At 45.9% G+C, this 26,975-nt stretch overlaps 1 protein-coding gene across 12 annotated transcripts in view; it reads right to left on the bottom strand.

Moving 5' to 3' along the window:
- Positions 1 to 26,975, bottom strand: part of caska (calcium/calmodulin-dependent serine protein kinase a) — a 105,936-nt gene that overhangs the window by 65,364 nt on the left and 13,597 nt on the right. For all 12 annotated transcript variants that reach the window (XM_084451962.1, XM_084451967.1, XM_084451970.1 and 9 more), the window contains exon 2: positions 6,468 to 6,580. In XM_084451962.1, coding sequence (XP_084308088.1) covers positions 6,468 to 6,580 — 113 coding nt within the window. The remainder of the gene's footprint in view (positions 1 to 6,467; positions 6,581 to 26,975) is intronic.

Below are 26,975 nucleotides of genomic sequence, written 5' to 3'. Positions count from 1 at the left end.
TCGTCCACCAGCGGCTCTCTTTCTGCTGCCATAATCTTCTTGTCGTGTTTTGTTCGAGAGGAGCATGCGTGCGCCTCGCTTGACAACTCGTCTCGCTCTGAACTAAAGTGTTTGTTTTGGGGCTTTGGGGGGTGGGGAGGGGTCAAGCACAGTATAGCTCTGCAGTGTAGGGTGCACTTGATTTGTACAAAATCGTTTTATGGCGATTATTTAGTTTTAATGATCGTTGACAGCCCAGATCTTAATCTAGATTAAAATCCGATTAATCGAGCAGCCCTACTACTCAGGCTGAAAAGTTTTTAAATGTATTAAAGTTCTTAGCTTCTTTAAGTAATGCAGTTCCAATTCTGCCAGTTTCACATTTCAGCTAAGCTATAGAATAAAATTGATGATTTTATTCTTAAAATATTCATATAAAATAGAAATGGCCCTAAAATCCAATAAAATGAGCTGTGTCTTATTGGCCAATGTAGGCCAATGTCTGGTAGTGATTTGGAGTGACTGGGTCACTATGCTGAGCAAAACTCTTCTAGTCTAAATGTAGCTAAACAAACGCTGTTGTTTACATTTTATACATCCGGTGGACATCCATTCCCCCCTTAATGATACAGACTACTACCACCTGGTGGTGTGAAGTGATCTCATCTCACACAAGCACAGATCAGAGGTTCCACTTCTACTGGCACAAACGGGAAACCTGTGTACCCCTACCTCTCCTATGTGATGGATTAGCATTGAAAGCATTGGAACTGATGTGTCCAGGCGACAAGGCTTATCTTAATTTATGGTTCCACTTGGCTACTGGCACAAACGGGAAACCTGTGTACCCCTACCTCTTCTATGTGATGGATTAGCATTGAAAGCATTGGAACTGATGTGTCCAGGCGACAAGACCTATCTTAATTTATCAGACATTATTTCATATCATTTCAATTCACAGCTATTTCAGTGGCATGACTAGCTTCTGTCCTACCAGTCCTGAACAGAAACAAGCCAGCCACGCACATCAGCCAGGCTGGACCTGGCCTGGTTCGGTAATGGTAAAGGATGGTGTTGATTCTAGGACCTCTACAGGATGTTAAGACCCACAAAGAGCAGCAGAGATCCCAGGGGATCATAGACCTAACAGGAGCAGTCTTATCATGCAGAGATATCAGTTTTATATAACCATTATTATTATCTATGCATCAGCCCTGCCTGGCCAGTCCCCTTCTCTTCCTTGTCCTACTCTCCGCTCCCTCTTTCCCCTCCCCTCCTCTCCTCCCATCCGTTAAAACACATATTTCCTCGACTTCCCTCCTCCAAGCAGTAGCTATTTTGAGAGGGAGGATATTGCAGTGAGAGAGATACATCATACTATATACATAATCTTTCTGCTCTATGCACACTGCTATAACGCACTCCAGGAAAACGCATCATCATATAGACACTTTTAACTGCATTAACTTTTAATATTCTCTGCTGCAATATTGCATACCCTGAACTGAAATAGCAAAATTGCACACTGAAAAGCAGAAACTACTCAAATGCACGCACGCACACAAGCACACACACACACACACACACACACACACCTGGCAGTACAGTACAATGCTACTGTGGTCCTATGTATGCACTGACTTTTAATAAGGTCCAGTATTTTTCTTTTAGTAAACCGTTATTTATGCAGGGGGTTAATTGAGACCAGGGTCTCTTTTTAATGGGCCACTGTTTATATAACAACAACAGCCATCAATCAGATACAATACGACACAATACGACACAATACAATATAATTATATTCATCTATGATCATGATCGGTGGCTTCAATTGTTCAGATGGAATGAAAATCTAGGCCTGTTCTGGAGGTCGTTTCAATCTTGCTTTTAGACCAGTTTTGATTAGATATGAGGGACCGCTATATGATAACTCTATAGAGCTAGACAAAATGCTAATGCTATAGAGCCACAGCTCTACATGATGATATTGCTATAGAGCCACAGCTCTACATGATGATATTGCTATAGAGCCACAGCTCTACGTGATGCTAATGCTACAGAGCCACACCTCTACTTGATGATAATGCTATAGAGCCAGAGCACCTGTCACATAGAGGGGCTCTCTGGTGCATCCTGTCCTGTTCTGTCAGTGTGACCATGACTGGGGATAATCAAACAGCCTTCATCAGAGCTGCAGGCAGTATATCACTGTTTCTAGTCTACTGTTCACTGACTCTGCAGTCCAGTTAGGATAAACCGGGAACTGTGCCCATTTGTGTGTGTGTGTGTGTGTGTGTGTGTGTGCTTGTGTATGCGTGCGGGTGGGTGTTACAAGCAACGCAACAAAACCTACTGCAATAGATCTGAGAGAGAATGAATGAGTAGGGATAGAGAGAGAGACACAGAGAAAGAGAGAGAACCCCCATGGCCCTGAGACACACATGCATGCACGCACGCCCACACACACACAGTTAAGTAAGAACAGTGCTCCTGTCCAGTGACTCACCGTCACCAAAATCAAAGCAGACGAGAGAGGAACACGGGGTGGGTTGTTTCCGCTAACCCTTTTCCCTCCAAATTCTAGGTGGTTTTTGAACATCAGGCCAGGGACTAAGGGTGAAAATTGGCCTTCTTGGTTAATCCCGACCCATTTCCAATTTTATTATTGTTCATTAATGTGCACTGTCCCTGTTAAAACTAAACCAAGAAAGAAAGAAAGAAAGAAAGAAAGATGAGTGGAAAGACGATAAACAAAGGGGAGATAAAATAGAAAAGAGGATGAGGAGATGCAACAAGGAGATGAGAGAATGGGGAGAGGGGGAGAGAGTGAAGAGAAGGAGAGGGGAGGGAGGAAGAGAAAAGGGAGTCAGAAAAGGAGAAAGAAAGGAGAGGGAGAGTAAGAGAGAAACATAAGATCTCTACCAAGGTCCCTGTTCCTCCTGCTGAGTCGAAGTTTGCTCTGGAGGGAGGCTCTGGTATTACAGCTACCACACAGAGCCCTGTGTGTATGGATGTGTGTGTGTGTGTGTGTGTGTGTGCGTGCGTGACTGTGATTGATGTCAGGTAGGCCAGAGCCAGCTTATAGTATACCACCAGGTGAGGAAGGAGAGAGAGAGAGAGAGAGAGAGAGAGAGAGGTGGAGATGGAGGGAGAGAGAGCCTGCCTGCTGAAGTGTAACTGCTTCCTTTTCTCTCTGTCGACCAAAATGAAAAATAAAAACAAATCAACAATAGGAATGGCTCTGGTTGTCGTCTTGGGGGAGTGAAGGGGCTTGATATTCCGGAGGGTGATTGGATATAAATGATGGGACACACACATGCAGACATACGGAGAGTGATGGTGAGAAATAGAACGGGTATGCCGGTAGACAGGTCGAAATAATATGTTTCCTTTTGTTGTTTTCCTGTCGTTCTTCAACCCCTGTTTTCATCACTGGTTTTAGGAGTGGAGAGAGGGAAGTGCTGTTGTTCTCTTTGGAGATCTTTCCCTCACAGAAGGCCTGCTAGAGTGACAGCAGTTTGAACTGCCTTTTGAGGTGGTGTGTTAGAGTTCAGGTGGTCCGCTGGAGTTCGAACACACACAGATCAAGACTTGCACTCTAATCATATCCTAGATCTATAGGCATGCTAGCAGCTAGCCCATTTCTACTGTATCTATAGACATGCGAGCAGCTAGCCCAATCCTATTAGTACTTACATGCTAGCAGTTAGCACATTCCTGCCAGTATCTACTGTATAGACATACTAGCAGCTAGCAAATTCCTACAAATACTATAGTAAAAATAAGCGACAAAAACTCTTTCATCATTTATTCTGGCCAGCAACAACACTGACGCATTTCGTCTGAGAGCTTTGTCAGAGCGTGTCTCTCTAGGTGTAGAGTGCGACCTTACAGTATATACTGTAGGATGGAATACAGGTGATGCTGCTTAAAACTGTTACAAATGATCAATCAATCAATCAATCAATCTATCTATCTATCTATCTATCTATCTATCTATCTATCTATCTATCTATCTATCTATCTATCAATCAATCAATTAATCCGTTAACAGTAGTGGTATGCATAGGTTAGCCTACATGTGAACTAAAAACAGTGTAGTCACTTAGAGTGTTGAATATGTTCAAAGCACATTATTATGAAATAAGTATACAGTCTGTATAGAAAAACTGATAGGCACCTACCCTAAGTAACAAAGATAGCCATGAATTAGAAAGTTATTAACCCAGTCAATATTAATCAATGGGCACAATGCTTCATTAGACAAACAGTTTAGTTCTGATACAATATTATAGGTAAGGTGAGACAGTTACTGTAGCAATTCCATATTCCATAAGTGTTTTTTATGAAGTTTTGTCTAATAATGAGTAGGGATAAGCATCGAAAACCAGTTCTTGTTGAGAACCGGTTCCCAGTGAATCGATTCCTTGGAATCGTTAGCCAAAATCCTTAACGATTCCACTATCGATTCCTGTCGTTGCTGCGCATGCGCGATGACGTTGCACGCACAATGCCTTGTTTTGTTTTATTAGACCGCGGTAGAAGAGGCCAGCAACATGTCGTCTAGGTATAAACGAAAGTGTGGTTACATTTCACGCGACAAGATGACAACACGGCCACTTGCAATGCTTGCAAAAAATCTATACCATCAAAGGGGGGAAATACTACAAATTTGCAAAAACATTTGGCCACACAGCATGCGATAACTTTGCAGGAATGTCCCGTTTTTGATGAGCTCCAGGGTGACGACAGCAGCGCAGCTAACGTGTAGTCAAAGGTAAACTCCTCCAGAGTCCCTGTCCATTGTGTTAGTGCCATTTGTTTAATTGTGTAAACCAGCTTTCACTATATGAATACTCTCCATTTCCATCCATGTAATTTAGATGATGACGTTCAGAGTCAGGCTCGTGGTCGCTGCTAGTTTTATTTTTTTCAGCTCAGCTCATATACCCTTTTTAAATGGAAGGAGCATTGTCATTTCTACAAGTAACATGTTAGACTGTTATTGGATTTAAAATTCAACTGAATAATTTATGTTTTATTTATCTTTTTCTATAGAAAAAATACTGATTTGTTTGTCAGTTTTATTTTTAGTTTAAGGTGAATACACCTAAAAAACAGCACTGTAATTGGAATGTTCAAAGTATATATAAAAGAAAATTAATGTTCATAAACCTGTTTGTACTCTTTTGCCCAATGAGAATCGATAAGAGAATTGATAAGGAATCGGATCGATAAGCAGAATCGAAAATGGAATCGGAATCGCTAAAATCTTATCAATATCCATCCCTAATAATGAGTAGGCCGTAATTGGAAAAACACTTCAGTCAGAAGAGAGAAAAAAAAAGAATTACAGAGAGCATTTAAGACGTTGTGTTGAGCAATAATCCCATGCTATTCAGAGTATAGATCCAAAACATCCAACATTGGGCCAGGGTTTTAAGCAGATCTCCGTTGTGGATATTGAAACTCTCTCTAATCCAGTGAACTGCAAAGAGGCTGGAGAGCCATTACTAGCTTCAATGTAGTGTTTGGCCATCACATAGTCAAGGTTTCTGTTTTATGTTCAGCAATCCTAACTTTCAGGCAGCGTTCGGTCGGACCTACATAGAATGTTCCACATGGAACTGCAGTAGATGAACTGTGTTTGGAATACTCTATAGACATGATAGCGGTTAGCACATTACTACCAATACAAGACGTGTTGGCATAGTCCTGTCTGTATAGATATGCTATGGTACAGTAGGTATTCAGGCCTTTCCAACCAATATTGCATTTAATGGTTTTTCACCGATTCACATAGGACCCTAGTGTTCATTGCGTCTCTAAATGAACAGCCTTGGCTGTCCTGATCAATGTGAGTTATGGCTCGAGTCGGAGAGCTAGGGACCAGGGACGGAAATCAATAAACTTGTTTCACTCCTCTTATTTAAATTATTAAGCAGAGGAAATCCATATTGTGCTGTTCATACAATAGAATATACCTCTCTCTCAAGCCGCCCTGCATGTGGAAAGCACCAAGTCACCAGGGTTACAGATGCTAGTCAACATGGCTTCTGAAAGGCATCTGATGCAGGCAGCAGGATTAATAATCAATCACAGAGCCGGTGGACTCTTATTGGCGGAGAGGGAAAGAGAGGACTCTCAAGATATTTTTAACAGAGCACAGAAGGAGTTGAAGGACTTTCCAGGCCCTGCTTCTCTCTTTCTTTTCATCATCCTCCTCTGTGCCACTTTGAAAGGGAGTAACATTATTTTAAATTGCTGTCAATTTCTCCCTTTTGGCTCATAGTGCTCATACTGTAAGTACTCATACTGTTGATTGCTGTAGTTCAGTTAATTCCATGTGCAGCTGTGAGAGTGAATGTGTGTGTGCATGTGTGTGTACACTGTGTGTGTGTGTGCGTGTGTGTGTGTGTGTGTGTGTGTGTGCGTGTGTGTGTGTGCGCGTATGTGGTGTGTGTTTGCGTTACGCTCTCTCTCCATACCCTCTGTGCTGAGTCCAGGGCTGGATGTGAACTGGGCCACGTCTACGATCTTCACAGCAAACTGCTGTCCTGTCTCTCTGTTGATGCATCTTCTCACCACGCTGAACGGACCCCTAGACACACACAGGACAAAGAGACACTCATTAGTAACACTGCTAGTTACAGCACTGATAGTCAACGAAAAAGGTGTAATACAAAATACTTCTATTCTTGTTCTTCATCGTTTGGGTTAGTTGGTGCGGTCCTTTCCCCCCAGGCTCGGGGAAAGGCCCCCGAGGGGCTATCCTTTTACCGCCCCGAGCTTGGGTGAGGGGGTCACCCAGACTATATATCCGGGCACACCTCCAGGAGCCACGTCACCGTTTCGTCATCCACGACCGCCAGGCCACGCATTCACATTGGGTGTCCGATACTGTATATATAGATATATATATATATATATATATAGATAGATAGATCTAGACGTGGTCTGCGGTTTGTTTCTCGGCACCACACTCGCATGCCGCACAGGATGCCAAGCCCCATCTGTGCATTGATGAGCGGAAGCGTCCGACGCCGGTCCGGAGACGGTTGAGCCTCACCCACACCGTTCTGGGTAAGTCCATCCCTTCAATCTCTGGAGGTGTTCACCTCCCACTCGAACACCAAGTGTAGTCCGCCCATCCTGCCTCACTGATGTTAAAATCTCTGCATTGCTGCAGGAGATCCCATGTGGCAGGCACAAAAGGGTGTCTCGACTTGAGACGCCGGGGGGGCTCCGCTGTTACAGCGAGCCTGTCATGGAGCAGGTGGTTAGGCTCCACGGCCCGGCAGGCGAGACGTGCTGTGGTTCCTGTGCGGCGGAGGTCAGCGGGCTGGATGCCTGTGAGGATGGGAAGGTTGTCCACAGGAGTGGGATGCAGGCATCCTGTCACAATGCGCAAGGCTTCGTTGATAGGCGGATCGATGAGGCAGGTGTGATCACTGTGACACCACACCGGTAGACCAGGGCTAGGGCTGCCGTACGCAATGTTTTTGCGCCGGCGCCCCAGTCTGATCAAACCAGTCACCTCATCAATGCCACACGAGCTGTTAACTTCTTGCGCAGTGACTTGAGGTGTCGGCGGAACGTGAGCGACCTCCAATGTCACGCCAAGATAGGTTGGTTCGACGCAGCATGGAAGTAGTGTTCCATCGATGTGTATTCGGAGCTCACGTTTGGCTTCCTTGTTGTTAAGGTGGAAGGCCGCCGACACCATCTTTACCTCGCTGAGCTTCAATCTCCATTTCCGTAGGTAGAGAGGAATGCTCTTAAACAGGACTTCAAGTCAGGCGCGGCATGGAGTATAAGCTCCGTTCTATTCAGAAAGAGGAAATATTTTAATCGTATAATCTGTTTTCATCTCTCAGAGGAATCCATCTGTTATTTCTTTAGATGACTCATACCAAGATAGACTACATCAATAAACAATGCATGGACCTCTCAGGATGGAAGCCTTCAGTACAGATTGTAAACTGCTAAAATAGACAAGCTTATAACAGGAAACCATTGGGTTACGGTATCTGTGTATAGTCTCTACAGGAGACTCATTTATTCAGCTCAATATGGAGCCATAAACACAAATGAAACCCCAGGGCCCTAGTGGAGCCATCGGTGCTAGGGTAAAAAAAAACCTGTGCGCACGCGCACACGCACGCACGCACGCACACACACACACACACACACACACACACACACACACACACACACACACACACACACACACACTTGGCTGACATGACACAAAGGCAGAGAGCAGACTGTTCCATCAGCCCTCCCGCATGTGTGCACAGGGCTTGAGTAAAGATGACCTCGTCCAATGTTAGTTTATCATTGTATTGCTCCCTCTCTCCTCCCTCCCTCTCTCCCTTCCTCCCTTGCTCTCTTTCTCTTTGAATTGTTAGTGAACTGATACTGTACTGATGGGTAGTGTGACTCTATCTATCATCTCCGCCTCAAGATAAAACACTTCTTTAGAAGTGCCTATGTCATCACCAAGAGCCTGACGTTCAATCAGCGATTAGCTACAGTACATTATCACAGAGGGTCCCGCTCAAACACTACACAGCGGCTACAGGTAAATGGTAAATAGTGTGTGTGTGTATGTGTGTGTGTGCGTGTACGCATGTGTGTGTGAGGTATTCTCAGTGTGCAAGCACAGAATGGTTGAGCAGATGGTGATCAGGTTAAAGCTACTTATAGTGTCAGAGGAGTGAGGAACAGCGGCACTCTGCCCAGAGATGACCACAAACACACAAGTAAGCACGCACGCATGCACACACACACACACATGGATCAATCTGCAAACACTGAAAGCAATAATGCTGAGTAAGGCATATTCACTCAGACTGGGTCTGTGACTTCCTCTGGTTCACCAAAAATCATTCATCACACACACGCGCACACACACACACACATACAGACACACATACAGTACACACACACACGCACGCGCGGACGCGCGCACGCACACACACAGTATTCCCAGGTGAACCGACTACTGGGTTAACAGCTTTGCTAACGGAAACATTCCGTCGTTTCCACGGTGAGCACATGAAAGCTCTTTGGTTTAAAGGCTTGTTTTTGCAGTAATTAGCCCAGTTAAAACATATTGTAGATAACCCCACAATACAGCTACCCCATCAGCTCAGCACTTAGTTTAGTTGTGGTTAAACAAAACGGTTCACAGACTTCAGGAATAGAACAGCCGACCAAGAGTATAGCTGAGGCAGAAAGAGGTTTGTTTGTGTCTAACCGCAAGTGTGTGTGTGTGTGTGTGTGCATGTGCATGTGTTTAATGAGGAACACCCCCCACCCCACCACCACCACTCCCAGGCCACCCCCCTCCCCTGACATTTTCCTCTATCATTGCAAATGAGAATTAGTTGTGGATTGTCAGGTCTGGTTAAATAGAAGTGAAACTAAAAACCAAACGAGAGCTCACACAGCAGCCCCAGAGTCAATCTCCCAGATTAAGACACAGAATCTCTCTCACATCTCACCCTACAGTAGCATACTGCACTCTGATGAGATTAACTCTGCAAAGCTCTCTGTGGAGGGGAAGTCAGGAGGGGAGAGATGGAGGGAGGAGAGAGGGATGGAAGGAGGAGAGAGGGATGGAAGGAGGAGAAGGGGTGGAAGGAAGAGAGAGGGATGGGAGGAGGAGGAGGAGACATTGTGTCGACCAGCTGGAGAGGCAGTGCGTGTGAATGGAGAGGAGCAGCAAGCTTTAGTCTGCCATTATGTTTCTGAATGGAGTTCAGCTGCAGCACAAGAACCACTTCACTGATCTCTCCATCCGAGGAACCCTACGTTACCTCGCTCACAAAGACGAGAGGAAGACGGGAGAAATAAAAGAGAGAGAGAGAGGGAGGGAGAGGGAGGGAATGAGTTAAAGGGGTGACACGCAGTTGGCGACAGGCACAGAGAGAAGGGGAGAAGGAAAAGATACATTTGTGAGGGAGTGACATTTGAGACATTTGAGAAGAGAGGAGTGAGGGATTGGAAGTGTGTGTAGACAGTATGTTCTCCATATGAGAAAGAGAGGGGGATGAAAGGAGAAAGAAAGCATGGAGGGCGTGCAGACAGTATGTTCCCCATATGTGCTGTTGGCTAAGATATATATATATTTTGTTTTATTATTCTTTCTATGGGTACCGTCTCCTCCTAAACCCTGCTGACCTCCCAGACCCTGACCCTGAGATGACCCCTAGACAGATGGATCAGAGGGATGATGAGCTCAATCTGAGGACCCTGAGAGAGAGGGATGGATGGAGGAGAAAGGAGAGATTCTTTCATTCTCACATTCCATATTACAGCTTCCTACTGTAGTAGCCAAGGAGAATTTATTGGCAACATGAAAAAGGGACAGTACATCCGACATACAGTGTGTGTGTGTGTGTGTGTGTGTGTGTGTGTGTGTGTGTGTGTGTGTGTGTGTGTATGTGTGTGTGTGTGTGTGTATGCGTATGTGTGTGTGTGCGTGTGTGTGCATGCTTTAAAGGCAATTTACAGTCAGTGCTCTTCACCAACTATAGAGTGCATCCATCACGCAGCATCTCATTCCGTAAATGTCATCAACTTTACAACACATACACATACTCATTACCACCCATAATGGCCCAACTGTGGGAGAGGATTACCTGCTGTGTGTGTGTGTGTGTGAGTGAGTGTGTGTGTGTGGGGGGGGGGGGGGGGGAGTGCGAGCGTGTGTGTCTGTGTGTATCTGTGTGGGTGTGCGCGCGTGTACAGTATGGGGGGGGTCTACAGCATGTGGTGGGGTGAATGTGAGCATGTGACTGTGTGGGTGTGTGTGGGAGAGGGGGGGGGGGGTCGGTCCATGAGCCATGACACAGCTGCCAAAAATAGAAAGATGAAGAAAGATTTAGAAAGAAACAAGAGGAAGAACAACAAGAAAAGAAAACGGAAGCGCTGTCGGTAGGGCTGGGAGCAGCAAGGACACTGCACCTGCCGCTTCCTCCAGAGCGTGATGGAGGTGACCTGCCACGTCAGCACCGTCGCGGCACGGACAGCGATAACGCTGCCCTCCCTAGGCCCAAAACAGCTGAGCCTGGTAGAAGACGTGTTACCGCTTCAGAGGAAAAGAGGAGGAGAGGGAAGGAGATGAAAAGAGGAGGAGAGGAGAAGAGATAAACCACCAACGGCCTGGGACAAGCGTATCCCTCCCCAGGGATGTGTCTGTGAAAACCGTGACTTGTTGATACCTTGCCTATAGGAACCGAGTGTGATGACGAGCCGATCTCTCCAGCGGCTCAGGTGCGCTGCCGACGTCTGCAGAACTATCACAAGGCGCCGTCTGTGGCTCACAGGATCTAGACGGAGCCGAGCGAACCATCCTCCTCATGTGTAGCAGGCACAGTGGAACCAGTGGAACCACCACATGGGCCACCGCCATGAGGCCCAGTAGGTGCATCCTCAATAGGACGCTGACCACCACTGGACAGCGGATACTCCGATGTCTTGGTCAAAGGCGGGCCCTGCTCAAAGGGGACACGGGGAATCACCAGGGAACCTGTTCACCGTATCAGGCCGGCGGGGGAGACGGGCAACGGACCGGGACTGGGCGCGCTGTCCGAGGCGCTTACGACGGCGACGGAGCCGCTGGCTTCCAAGGCATCTCGGAGCCCTCTTCTTCATAAGCGGTGACAGTAGCTGGTGTTTGTCTCTGCTTGGCAGGAATACCGGCATCCTCCTTCTCATCGTCGAAAGTCGCCATCAAAGTCGCCTTCCGACCGGGACGTGTTTACCTCAGCAGCGGCAAACCTCCATCGGCGGCCGGTGAACGATGAAATAGTGCCCCCGGTGCATATCCTCTCAGATGGATCGAGGAGCCAGACAGTCCTATGCATGTGACCCATGCAGACGAAGTAGCGGAGGTGTACCTCGCCGTCTGGAAGGTCCTAGCAGCAGCAGTCTGGAAGATTAGGGTGCTTTGGCCTGAGCGCTTCCAGAGACGCCGCTGGCTTTCCGGTGAACTTGTTCATCATCTTCTTAGTCTTCAGTCTAGATGTAAGCTGAAAGTTTTCAGGAGCAGATTGCCATTTGCACGGTCCTTTTATGTGGTGCTGACTCTGATTGGCGGTAGATGCATGTTTGTTTCTTCTTTTCAGTGGGAGTACTGTAGCTAGCTATGATTGGTCAAGCCAATGGAGCGAGCCCTGTGAGATGGAGCCACGAAATAGAACTGCCCTCAATGAGTTCCACCTCATGACACACAACTGCGAATGTACTGTAGCTCATGCCTACTGATCAATAAAACACTTTTGACTTTGACTACTTTGTCCTGATGAAGGTCTTGTGACGGGAAGCTTGACATTTATTAAAGAAATTGCATGCACCTAAGTGCGCAGAACCTACTTCTCGATTACTTTGACTACTGTATAAAAGTGAACTTGTTCACCTCTTCGCCAGACACCCCATAGCCTGCGGCATCAACAACTACAGAACAGCCCAAACCACAGTTATAAATATAATATAATAATACAGCCAAACCCTCAGGCCCTGAATGAACAAGTGTTCTGCACACCTGAGTTGTATTGTGGTCAGACATGCGTAGAAAAGTCATAGATTGAAAACATTTTAAACTACAAAGGGTATTTGAAGAGCACAGACCTCCGCCCATGAATGTGCCGTGTCCTTGTGTGGCATATTCACATTTATTTTCCAGCTCTCTATCACAGAATAAAGATCCCACGTTATGGAAAGAATCCATGGTTGTCCCGGTGGCCAAGGTTCCATCAGCAAAGGTGTTGAATGATTATCGCCCTGAGGCGCTTACCTCGTTAGTCAAGAAAGGCTTTGAACAAATTGTGAAGAGGGGCTTGCTGGCCATGACACAGAGGCATGACCTCTGGGATAGAGGATGCCACAGCAGCATTTTGTTATTGGGCACCTGGAGTGCAAGAAGACACATGTGTTTATGCTTTGTTGATTTCTCAGCTGCTTTCAACTGTATGCAGCATCACATTCTAGCTCATAGGCTTTCTGGAATACCTGGCATTGACTTTGGCACTATACGCTGGCTGGGCAACTTCCTGACAATGAGGTCAAAGAGAACCCGCGTTAATGACACTATGGGTGCGTTAAGTAGCTGAGCGCTCACTCATAAGCTGAATCCCAAATCGCGCACTTAGGCGAAAGTGCAGAGCACTCGCGGCCTTGTGGCCTTACATGCGCGTTCCCGCTAAGTCCACAAGGGCTCAGGGTACTTCCAAAACGGAATTGCTAGGTCCACAAGTGCGCCACGCCGCCATTTTGCGCACTGTAACCGCACTTACCGAAAGTCCGCAATTTCATGGACTTAGGAGCAGAAAATACCCACAGCGTCTCATGTGACACAGTGCTTGAGTGCATCCGAGTCATGATCCGAGTGCATCACACATAAATGACATTTGCAGATAACACAACATTTATCTTGAAATCCACATGCTGCAAACATATCCCACCCAACCTAATTTTTTAATTATTATTAAATTAAAACAGACGTCAATCGGTCAATTTGCAGAGCTGAAGGGAGCGTCAGAGCAGCCTCTGCGTCGGAGGAACGCGGCAGCCAATGAAAACGAAGTGGGAGGGGCATTGAGCGAAACTGGGAGTGCTGTCCCATTTAATTCACGGCCCTGCACCCTCTGGCCCTTCCAGCTGACGTCAATTAAGTGCTCAGGCCTCAGGCCACAAGTGCGAGGGGCCGCAAGTGCGGTTTGCGCACTCAGATTGGGATTCAGCTTTAGAATGCTCACTTTGAGCGCTGAGCGGTTTTTAAAAACACTTAACGGTCTGCTCTAACCGAGCGCTGAGTTGCTAGGAGACGAGAACTTTTCACCTGTTGTCAATCATGTGTGATTAGCGAGCAGCGTCCCAACGATTCCCAAGCCAAAACGTGCCCCTTGTTTGTTTGTTTTTTGCTCAGGTGATGATGATGACATGGTGTTTGGCTCAAACAGATCATAGTTCAAAACTGCTCACTTGTGCTCTGAGCAGATCAGTCTGAGCGTAACTGAGCAACCCGTTAAGCGAATTCTGATCACTGATCGCTCACTGAGCGCTCAGTTACTTAACGCACCCCTTGTCTGAGGCCCGGATGTGTTCTACAGAATCACCCCAAGGGTGTGTTCTGTCGCCTGTTATTTGTTCTCTACAACAATGACTGTCGGAGCAAGTTTGACTCAAGGTTCATAATCAACTTTGCTGATGATTCAGTGATTGTCAGTCTGCTGCAAGACCACGAAGTGCGCCATGGACCAGTCTTGGACAGTTTCATCCAATGGTGCGACTCAGTGTCTCTAAGACAAAAGAGATGCTTATCAACTTTCCGCAAAACCCTCCTGTCATAGTACCAACATCTATCAGTGGCGTAGCTGTGGAGACAGTAAGCCAATATAGGTACAGTGTCTGGGCACCATCTTGGATGACAAATTGACTTTTGATGCCAACACTGACATCATCTGCAAAAAAGCCAACCAGAGATTGATTTTCTTGAGGATGTTGAGGGGCTTTAATGTTGACAGATCTCTCCTGAAAATGCTTTATTCATCTTCTATTGAGTCAATTTTAACTTTTGCAATGATTTGATGGTTTGGAAACCTCAGTGTGGTTAACAAAAATAGGCTGGGAAAGATTTTCAAACTGCCAAAAGACCATAGGCACTGACTTGAATGATCTTGGCCATGTTAGAGCCACTCGAAGGGCAAAAGACATTCTGGTGGACCCTCAACACCCTTTTCATGACTCTTACCATCAGAGGAGGAGGCACACTTTCCCTAGGAGAGCTAAATCAAATAGATACCCGAGAATTTCTTCCCTCTGCTGTTGGGTTTTTAAACAAGCTGTAGGCCTAGATGCTATTTATTGCACTTTGACAAAGGATTGACGGACTCTTAGTGTGTTTGATAGCTCGTGCACATTTACTATGACGACACCCATTGTATGTTAGACCAAATGTATTTGTATCTATGTTTCTATTTCATATTCTGTGTGATGTGTATGTTGGTACTGCTTGCAACTGAATTGCCCCTCGGGAAAAATTTATCAAATCAAATGAATGCATTTGTGCAGATGTTTGTTGAATGTCTAAGTGGACCAAATCAACAGACAGTGATCGAGAGATAAGAAAGCAGCAAGGTCTCTCCCTGTCTTTCTCTCTAGGCTATCAGAGCCCATTTAGTAGATCTAGTGTACAATAAAAACTCATTAACAGAGTTAATTAACAGAGTTAGAATTAAGTGGTGCAGTTGCAGTTGAGCAGTGGTGGTTGGCGCATCCGATAGTAGACCTTTCCTATTCAGGCGGAAAGTCGTCCCCCCCCCCCTCCCCCCACTGTTGCTATGCCCACAAGCTAAGTTGATAAAATGTCTACTGAACAGTACATACAGTAGGCTACCTGATGATTCTCTCAAGGATTCCTGACAATATTGCTGTATGTTATTTGCCAAATGACACTACTTCGTCTCACAGAGTTCTACAGAAAGGCCTGAACTATTTTACACAAGGATATATTCATGAGATTTGGATTTCGGACGGAGCAGGTGACAATGATGCTAGGTGCAGAAGGCGCTTTGTCGGCGCTGCTGTAAACTGATGTGTGGAGGGAGGTGTGGAGTATCGTACAGCTTGTTTTCTTATAACATTATGGTACAGTAGCCTGCAGGCTGGTTTTTAAGAACCATTTTCTTCAAACTAATGTTTTATATATTACCACAACGCGGGACAAGCGTTTGTTTGTGGGACATCAGAGGCATGGTGTTAAGAAATCAAGCAACCTTATTGGTTATTATTCTTCGCGTGATTGAGAGATTGTAAAGGTCTATTATGGCCGATAACCACCTTCTTTCACCATGTCGGCTGGATGTAACATCATTAGTTAACATTAGCCAAGTTACAATTTGCTAGCTATTGTTAGTTAGCTACGCTCAGACTTGCAACAGATTACCTTATAACCTGGCTTGGTAAGAAATAGGTATGAGCTCTGAACAACGTGAATAAACTATTTTTTAGTTTTGCGGACAGATAATTCAAATAAAAGACAAGTGAGATGAGTAGCAAACAAATTCGATGTACATCTCGGGTTGCATAATGTTAGTCTAACAATGTAAACAATGTCCAACATCCTTTGCGCATGTAATGTAATGAGTTTTCTCCCTGGATCAATAGATGTCTTCTTGGCTCTCTGCAAGTGTTTTTTCATACAGCCCAAATAACAAAGCTGCCGTTTCTTAGCACTCATTCACTAAATACCTGTAGAGCTGTAGTTTGGACATTTTTGTGGTTTAGAATTAGGACACGCTACAGCCTATTGAGGGTGCATGAAACTCATGTCCCAGCTTTCTTTCAAGGAATTTCAGAATAAAGGTCCTGGCAAACAATTCAACTTTTTAACTGTGACCAGCAGCTCCATCACGTTTTAAATCCGAATATTTAACTGAAGCTTGACTTTGGGGTCAGTGCACTATATTTCAAACATTGCTTTTTAGCCCATGTAAAGGCAGTTTTGTGTCATTGTAATTTCTTCCGATTTTTTTTTTGGCATCAAAAATTTTAAAATTGAATGATATTGAATATTGGCCTTAAATGCTGTCCATCGGCCACCTCAACTTCGGAGACTATCAATCTGGGAAAAAAGTATTTTCTGTGCAACATATCAATTTATCATTTAAATTAGCATTAAATGAAATGCTTCTCTACCCATACAGGCACTTTGCTCAAAGTTTTGCTTTACGATGTTTGGCAGGGCTGGGTATTGGCAAGGACCTTACGATACAATACGGATCACGATACATGGGTCACGATACAATATCACGATACACTACACTGCATAACAGCATATCTTTGCCTGACCAAACAAAAAATGATATAACATACATTTGGCCATATTCCTGAGTAAGTTTAAGAAATACATGCTCACATTCTACAAACACATGTATAACAGTTTCTGATAAATTGTTGAATCAGCACCCCCCTTCCATGGGTCGAGCTGCCCCCCCTCCACCTATTACATATAAATACACTCTCTCTCTCTCTCTCTCTCTCTCTCTCCTTATATAATTTGTGTATGACATTACCGAACAGTATCTCATCTGATGTGTGTGTTATGCAGTATGCTGCTGATGATCACTCTTAAGTGGATCCAGCAGTGCTACAGATTCAATTAAACGCCTGACATTTCCCTGCATCTGCCCACAGGCCTAAAAGAGAAGATAGACGAAAAAGAGAGAGGGACATCCATACCAACCCTCCAGTGTTGCTCCCGCTCTCCATATTTCTCTCTCCTCCCCAGTCCTCCCCTCCTCTCCTGTCCTCTCCTCACCCCTTTATCATAGTAAACTAGACCTGAGTCTGCATAGTAACACACACACACACAATCTCACGCACGCACAAACCATACACACACAAATTTCTGGCTGGTTATATAACAACCTGGTAAGCAAGCAACACAAGCCAAAGGCTGGGAGGCTGGATTGGGTCCGGGGAATCAGGAAGCCAGGGTGAAATCATCCCCCAATTAGTAAGTTCCAAGACACACTGTGGCACAGAGGGGCTCACTTCCCTCAACTGGTCCAAACACACACACACACACACACACACACACGCACACGCACACGCACACGCACACCAAACACACACGCACACACTACTTTAGATTGCTATGCTTGCACTTCAGCACTAGATTATGCTCTTAGTCACTTGTTTTAGAGAGAAGATGCACTTATGAGTTCTGGCAAGTAGTAGTACATTGGCTTTTCCTATACGTTAAATGCAATTATTGTTAGTCGCTTTGGATAAAAGTGTCTGCTAAATGACTGTAATGTAAATGTAATGTAATGTAAACACACACACGCACGCACACACAGACTTTCATGGGAACGCACACATGCACGTACACACACACAGATTTACACAAACACACACATGCGTGCGCACACACGCACACACACACACACACACACACACACACACAGACAGTAATGCCTCTTAATAATCGCTTCATCTCAGTTTCTCGCACTTAAGAAAAAGAGAATGCATTCTTAATGTTAGAGAGAGAAGAGATTGACTGTGGAGCATCTGGTTCATTCATTCATTCAGTCAGTCAGTCAGGGAACAAGGGGCCTCCCTGTCACATTCCATAGACTTCAACATCGTCCTGCCCTCTCCCCCAGTACTCACCCCTGGACATCTCCCCTCCCCTCTCCCCCAGTACTCACCCCTGGACATCTCCCCTCCCCTCTCCCCCAGTCCTCACCCCTGGACATCTCCCCTCCCCTCTCCCCCAGTCCTCACCCCTGGACATCTCCCCTCCCCTCTCCTCTCCCCCAGTCCTCACCCCTGGACATCTCCCCTCCCCTCTCCTCTCCCCCAGTCCTCACCCCTGGACATCTCCCCTCCCCTCCCCTCTCCCCCAGTCCTCACCCCTGGACATCTCCCCTCCCCTCTCCCCCAGTCCTCACCCCTGGACATCTCCCCTCCCCTCTCCTCTCCCCCAGTCCTCACCCCTGGACATCTCCCCTCCCCTCTCCCCCCAGTCCTCACCCCTGGACATCTCCCCTCCCCTCCCCCTTCAGGCCTCTGGCCAGGCCCAGTCCTCTCCTGTTCTCCCATGCCACTCGTCCTCACTGTCTGTGTCAGTAAGCAAGGTCAAGGCTGATGTGAACATGTGTGTGTGTGTGTGTGCGCACGCATGTGTGTGTGTGTGTTTATGTAAATCTGTGTGTGTGTACGTGCATGTGTGCGTTCCCATGAAAGTCTGTGTGTGCATGTGTGAGAGAGAGAGAGAGAGAGAGAGAGAGAAAGAGAGAGAAAAGAGGAAGAGAGTCTGTGGATGAAATGTCCTGCCCACCCCACCATGTGTGTGTGTGTGTGTGTGTGTGTGTGTATTGGCCGCTCTGATGGCAGAGGAGGGATATGCGGGGTGACAGCTAACAGTACGCCAGGGCCTCTCCTCTCTTCCCCTCCTCCCAGGCCAGTGTGCGGGAGTAAGTAACAGCGGCGCTCCTCTGGGACATCGTGGCACGGCTCGGACTGCCCCCGCCATTCTCTACTCAACGTGACACAGCAGGATGGACCAGTTTCATTTCGGCGCCTTGCTCCCTTGCCCTGTTGTAGGGCCCTGTTCCCTTCCCTTCACCCTATTGCCTTATTCCCTTCCCTTCACCCTGTTCCCTTCCCTTCACGTCCGCAGGGTTGAGAATCAAGGCTCCGAACCGGTTCAAGGAACGGAAACGAAAACCGAAAACGAACAGTATTTTACGAGGAACAGAAACAGGAACGAAAACGAAATGGTCTTTAATTGTTCCAGAACAGAAACGTTAATTTGAAATCTTTAAAACCGGTTAATAACGTTATTTTTTCGTTCTTTGTAGTAGGCCTATATAACTTAAAAATAATTGTAAAAAAGAATAAAGCTGAGCCTTTTATGGCCGAATAGGCTAAATTAAATTAATTAAATTTGTAGCCTACATCTTGTCCTGTTTTTGTAATATAGCCTAGGCCCCTAAATCTGTTATTTCACAGTCAGGATCTTAAATGCTTGCTTAGCGAAATGAAGAGATGTAGATATTACAACAACACACCATAGCCTAGTTCAGACTAGGGATGTGCGCAGCGACTATTTTCACTGATGACTAGACGGTGGTTTTGTAACCGATTACATGACTAGTCTAAAAACAGGATTCCCAAGTTTCTACAACAAGTGCTATTTAGAAAAATTGAGGATGTTTCTCAAACTCTGCAAGCTAAGATGCATGACTATTCTTGATGTTTCCCAACCACTCAGCGGCAGCCAATTTGCACGCGTTGCGCAGGGCTGTCACACACTCTCCTTTGTTTGCCTGTGCAAAACAGTAGTTCAGCCTGTCCTTACAGCTTAGTCCATACAAAAGGAACGCAGCATAAACAATAGGGATTGTGCAGATGATGAATGAGGTGACTAATTATTTATAAATAACATAAAACATTATAAAACGAAATAAAAACAAACAATAGGCCTACAGGCGCAGAATAAAATAGCTTGCAGCAACAGTACAAGAAAATATTTGTACAAGAAATACTGTAGGCCTATAGAGTCTTAATAGGCTAACACCCCCGAAACGGTGAACGGAACGTTATTTTTCGTTCTTAACCGGTTCAGGAACGCTATGTTGGTGGCGGAACACGAGAACAAAAAAAATAATTTCGTTTTTAAGCCCTGGTTGAGATCCACACTCCCAGATCCCCGGAGGGGAGAGAGCGAGAGACCCAGAGAGAGACCCAGAGAGAGAGCCAGAGAGAGACCCAGAGAGAGAGCCAGAAGGCCATGCGGCGGAAGTTCCTCTAAAGTCACGGAGGTACTTTGTGGTCCCAACGCGTGACAGCGAGAGACAGGGAGAGACAGAGACGATGAATAACACAAGGACAAAGGAGGAGAAGACGATGACGACAGCATGTTGAGTTGCAAAGGCTGCCAACGCTTGTGGCTGTTTCCACCTCTTAAGTCAATCAGCCTGTCAGTCAATGAGTCAGTCAGTCAGCCAGTCAGCCAACCCGTCAGGTGGTCAGTCAGCCAGCCACTCAGCCAGTCAGTCAATGTGGAGCCAGTGGAGTCAGGCAGGCAGGGGGCACTCCCAGGATTAGACTGCTTATTTGTTACCTGTCATTAAATAGCTGATCAATGTAGAGAGAGCAGTCTGCTGGTGAGCGCTGTGCCATATGCTTAATGAGAACACTTTACTAATAATGCAACTGCGTCTGAGCTGGAAAGGTTTGTATTTACTGTGTGTGTGTGTGTGTGTGTGTGTGCCTGCATGTGTGTGGCACCAGGAGGATCTCTAGAATTGCCTCTACCCCGTAAGATGCCTCATGGCAACAAACACAATGCCACCAAAGATGCCTCTTTGCAACAAAACGTGCACACAGGCACGCACGCACAAACACGCACACACACACCGGCATGCTTTAGCAGATAGTCTGAATGAGTTCTCCCCTCAGGTGTTTTGGCTCACTCTGCCAGTGTTGCTGTGATGGATTACGTCCCAGAGAGAGGAAACTGGAATTATACTGGTTATTTACAGGACACCAACTCTGTCACAACCCCATCCAGGACCATTCTAGAACATTTATAGTAGTATAGACACTCGCACTGAGACAGGATAACATGGTCAAGTGATTTAATGTGAACACAAGCCAAAGTCTTAAAAAAATGCATATAGAGAATTTATAGAACCTCTATATAATATAATATAACGTTACTATGCAGATGTTTATCATTCGAGACTGGACCTCCCAGAGAGCAATAGGATGTGTGTGTGTGCACGTGTTTGAGCATGTGCATGTGTACTGTATTTCTAGCCCGATCGGGCAGGAGTGTGGTCAGCATATTGGCTTAGCCATTTCTTCCCATCCCAAGCTGCAGTCTATAAAAGTTAATGGGCCCTTAGAGCTGTAACTTACACACACATGCACATGCACACACACACACGCACGCACGAACACACACACACGCACAAACCCTCAACATCTCCCCTCTGCCCTGTCTTGTAGGGGGAGATGAGAGGAGAATGTGTTCTCTCCAAATGCACAAGATTTAACACACACGGACACTACGCACACACACACTTCAGCTGTAATAAGGGATTAGGTAGGACTTCTCCCTCACTTTCTTTGCACAGCTGCCAGGTTTATGTTGAGTGTGTGTGTGTGAGAGAGAGAGAGAGAGAGAGAGAGAGAGAGAGAGAGAGAGAGAGAGAGAGAGAGAGAGAGAGAGATTCTGTGTGTGTGCGTGTTAGGCTCCTCCTCTGCTCCCTCCTCCTTCCTCTCTCCTCCTACCCCTGCTCTCCCCCTACCCCCCCCCCCCCCCTTTAGACTTTCTCCTCCTGCCTGCCGCTCCCTCCTTCCTCTTCACCCTGCTCTCTCCTCCCTCCCTCTGCTCCTCCACCTCCCTCCATCTACTCCCTCCTCCTGCTGCCCTCTCCTCCTTCCTCTCTCCTCCACCCCCCATCTGTGTACAACGTCCCTGGTAAAGGGACTCCCATGCAACCGAAACACCTGCATCTTTAGAGACGGTCTGTAAAGCGAACGGTTCTCTCCTCCGCGCCCGGTGAGCGAGAGGGCGCCCGATCCAGGTGGAGAGCTCCATCGTTCCCCCCTGCGCTGGTCCACATCATTGATCTGCATGCTGGTGTCTTCGGCCTGCCGGCACAGGCCGCCCTCGCCGAGTACACCACATCTGATCCTGCACAGTCAATAGTCTGGCTGGGGAGCCACAGAGCTGGAGTGTGTGCGTGCGTGTGTGTGTGTGCGCGCGCGCGTGTGAGAGTGAGAGAGAGGGCGAGAGTGTTCTCCTGTATGTGGCATCAGAGAGCAGTCGACAGCGTCTTGAAGGACGGAAACTCAATACCCAACATAATGCTCCCAGCAAGGCCTTTCTCTGTCACACAATGAGCTCCTGTGTGCTTATATAGGGCATCTTCTACCCCGACTGCCTCTGTGTGTGTGTGTGTGTGTGTGTGTGTGTGTGTGTGTGTGTGTGTGTGCGTGCGTGTGAGTCCCACTCTGCCTTGAACAGACAGAGAATGAGTGATTTAGACTCTGTGTCTCAGCAGGATCACAGGGTGATGGGAAAGCTCTGACCTTTACCTCCGCAAGAGGATCCAATCAAACTGCTTATGTGTGTGTGTGCGTGTGTGTGAGTATGTGTGTGTGTGTCTGTGTGTGTGCGTATGTGTGTGCGCGCCCGCGAGGCCCCAAGCCCATTTAACACCGTCAGAAGGTCAGAAGGGCAGGTAGTCCTGACAAGATGATACTCTCTCTGTACTTAGCGAGTACATCCACAGCTCAGCTCATCAACGCTTCGTCTCTGTTGTCCCTTCCTTCCCCTCTCCCCGACTCCTCCTACTCTCTTCTTTCACCGCTCTCTCTCCCTTCACATCACATGGATCAGCGACACAGTCAGCCAGCATGTAGAGATTTGAGGACGGCGTCAACAGACTACATGGACCAGCTTGTAGAAATAATGAGGACGCTGTCAGCAGACTACATAGTAGAGATAGGAAGACACTGTCAGCAGATTACATCGATTTAAGCAATAAACCACTTGAGGCCTCGGTTTACAGTGATTTTAGAACAGCTAGGGGGTGTTGTTAGTTGGCTAGGGGATGTTGCCTAACCCCCCCCTAGCTGTTCTAAAATCGCTGTAATCCACAGCCTCAAGTAGTTTATTGCTTTTATACAACGGTTACTAAAATAGTAAGATTTCACAAAATAAAAACACACAGCAACATGAAATGCGATAGTTTTTTTTTTAAACAAAACAATTCTTCCGCCAATACACAGTAGTTCCTCAAGCTGTAAAATGGTTGCCAAGCAAAACAGGCAAGAACACACGCCAATCAGCTACTAACCAAAATATGCCAGACTTGATGTTGATAGAAACCAGCTACAGTAGCTAACTAGACATGAATGATACTGTTCTGCTTGTTTGCTGTGCAACATATTGTATAAACTGATTAGTTGTCAAAATGAAATGCCAACAAACCTTATACTAGTGTTTCCAAATAATTGTTTGGCTTGTTTGATAGCACTACGTTATTTTGGCTGCCTGTTGCAATATAAGGCTATGGCCATCCAGTCACGAATGATGGCAACTAGCTAGCTAGCGTCGCTTTAGATGAACAAACAAATTTGCTTTTTGTGAACATGTTCTTTTCACCAACTATTAACACAACAATATAAGATGCTTCATGTAGCTAGCTAGATATGCATTCGGTGCAACATTCAGAAAGTGTCTGGAAACACTGTAACAAGGGGCATCCTAGAATGTCAATGTCAAAACGTTTGCAATGTAGCACTATCAGATGAGTTTGTAGGGCTGCTGCTGCTTCCATACGCTAATAATGCTGCCACATTAGCTACACAAGGATAGAAAGCTAGGTAATAGTAATGCGTTGGATCAAATGTTCAGATGTTTTGAAATATTAACAGGATTGGCGGTGCATTAATACAAAAAATGACTTGTTATGCGGTCACAGGTGTGTGGTTATAGAGTATTTTACAATGGCTTCCAGCCAATCAGAATCAAGGACCAGAACTACCCGCTGTATAATAGCCTGTAGAGATATGAGGATCCTGTCAGCAGGCTATAGACTAGCCTCTAGAGCAGGGGTCTCAAACTCAAATTGGCTTGGGGCCACTGCTGGTATCGTCAACTCATAGGAGGGCCACTTCAATGTCAACTTCAACTACTACTAACTATAAGAAAGTGCAATATTTCTGAAAATGTCATTTTTCATTTCCATAACTACTCACAACTCAGTCTCTAAATGTTGCAAGACTATTCCATAACTAACATTTTCATCATACAAATTCAAACCGGTTTCCATTCATTTTAATATATTTTAACATATAAGTTAGTGCTGCAAATCATTTTTCCTGACTTTTATTTTATCTTGAATAGCCTACATTTGTACTTTATTCTGTTTTAGCTGCAAGATGCATCACTACTGTAAGCCTGCCCTGGACCTGTACTTGCATTTATTAAAGTTCAAGTTTGTTTCCATTTCTTACCAGACACTTGAATACATTTGTAGGCTACTGCTCTATTTCTTGCCAGACACTTATCTTGAAAGACTGCTGAGACATTAGCCCTCTCAGCTGTGTGGCTCGTTTTTTCCTCTGGTCTCCTTATGACACTCCATGTTTAGTAATGGATAGCTCTTGACATTATATTCCTTTAGAACGGCGACTTTGTTCTTGCATATCAAGCAGGTAGCATTTCCATTGGACACCACAAAAAATACTGCAATGTCCATATTTCTTGAAACTGTCTGTGTTCTTAACGTTAGTTAACCATGAAAACAGCCTCTCGGTGGCGAGCTGCATTCCGTTCATAGTTCATAGTGGTGTGTGGATTGATTGCACCTGTGACTATGCAGCGTTCACCTCACGCGCTGCGCACAATAACAGCATTCCGCCCCACGTTTGAGCGACTTGAATTTACATTGTAGGCCTGCCTGCCGGCGCCGTTTACAATAAATTATTTTGCGGGCCAGATTATATTATATTTCTGACATCATGTCGCGGGCCGGTTGGAGTGTTGTGGCGGGCCGCAAATGGCCCGCGGGCCGCGAGTTTGAGACCCCTGCTCTAGAGATAACAGCCTGTAGAGATATGAGGATCCTGTCAGCAGGCTATAGACTAGCCTCTAGAGATAACAGCCTGTAGAGATATGAGGATCCTGTCAGCAGGCTATAGACTAGCCTCTAGAGATAACAGCCTGTAGAGATATGATGGTGTCAGCAGACTACATAGACCAGCCTGTAGACATATGAGGACAGTGTCAGCAGGCTATAGACTAGCCTGTAGAGATATGAGGATGATGTCAGCAGACTACATGGCCAGCCTGTAGAGATATGATCCGCCTGTAGAGACTGTCTATATGAGGACAGTGTCAGCAGACTACATAGACTAGCCTGTAGAGATACAGCCTGTAGAGATATGAGGATGGTGTCAGTAGACTACATAGACCAGTCTGTAGAGATATGAGGACAGTGTCAGCAGACGATAGACTTGCCTGTAGTGTAGAGATACTGTATGACTAGCCTTTAGAGATACTGTATGAGGACGGTGTCAGCAGGTTACATAGACCAGCCTGTAGAGATATGAGACTACATAGAGAAGCCTGTAGACTCTGTCATAGCGTGATGTCAGACACAGCACAACAACACTCACTGCTTACTCTCAGAACAAGGCAACCTCACACACACCCTTAGCTCTGATCAGAGCACGACAATCTCATACACACACTCCCAACTCTGATAATAAACTGTATTTTAATGGTGCCTTTCTAAACCCCCAAGGTCACTTTATAAAGTGCTTTTTTTAAATAAGCTATAGTTAAAAAAAAAAAAAACACCTTATGACATGGAAAACAAATGCAGCTATCATTCAATATGAATATCATTCACCAAATGTCTCCCTCCTTGCGTGGGTTAAATGTCATTGACCAGTTCACTACTAATCAAACTGAGGCATCTCCATCTCTAGCTCAGGGTCTCCAGTTCTGTCAGGATTAGGCTTGTCACGGTACTCCGTACTTCGGGACTAATTCGGTACTTACATTGCTGCGGTACTGACGGTACACGTTTTTCCATGGTACCGAAGGTACCGTGTTTTCTATTTAATTTGCCGCTTGTCTCCTTCTACGCTGCTGCGTGCTGCCGTCCAATCACAGCGCACCACCCATGACAGCAGCGTAAAAGAAGACAAGCGTTTGCCGGTGATTAGTTTTGTGAAAATATGAGCCGGTTTTGAGCATAGGATTGAACATGTTTATTAGCAGCGCATTTCTTTCAAAACGAAATGCAACTGACTGCTAGTTCAACCCAATAACATTGTTACTCGTTGATTACTTAAGACTGTCACTACAAAACACTACGATGACGGCCAAGTTCGGCTAGAAACAAGTAAGCACGCGAGTAGGAGAAGCCATCTATTAGCCATTTGGTAAGGATAATTCATGTAGATGATAATGTGAAAATATAAGTGATTGACATTGTGTAGGGCACTGTGTATTGACACTTGGGCTGTGGGAGTGACAGCGTGTAGCATGTTATGTTTTATGTTTCGGTGCTAGTAGACCCAAGTTTGGGGAGATGCCATTTGGGGAACAACCGTGATGGGGATCTCTGTTCCTTTTTATGACCTGCGCTAGCCTCTTGCTAGCAAGTTAGCGATAGCACAAGCATGTAGCAATGTTGACGCTTGTCACATGGTTTTTCTAAATAAACGCGTCGTCATTCGGTTGAAGCTGTGTGATGAGCGAGCAAGAACGCTACACAGTTCAGTTGAATTGCTGCTTGCGGTACTCATACATGTTGTACTTTACACGCGTGCATGTATTACTCACACGCACGCGCGTACGCCGTGGTACCGAAATTGGTACCGAGTACCGTGGAAATTTACTGGTACCGGTACCGACTACTGAATTTCTGGTACTGTGACAAGCC

This window comes from Borostomias antarcticus, assembly GCF_949987555.1.
Source record: "Borostomias antarcticus genome assembly, chromosome: 17".
Lineage (NCBI taxonomy): Eukaryota > Metazoa > Chordata > Actinopteri > Stomiiformes > Stomiidae > Borostomias > Borostomias antarcticus.
This window is presented reverse-complemented; position numbering and strand designations above follow the sequence as displayed.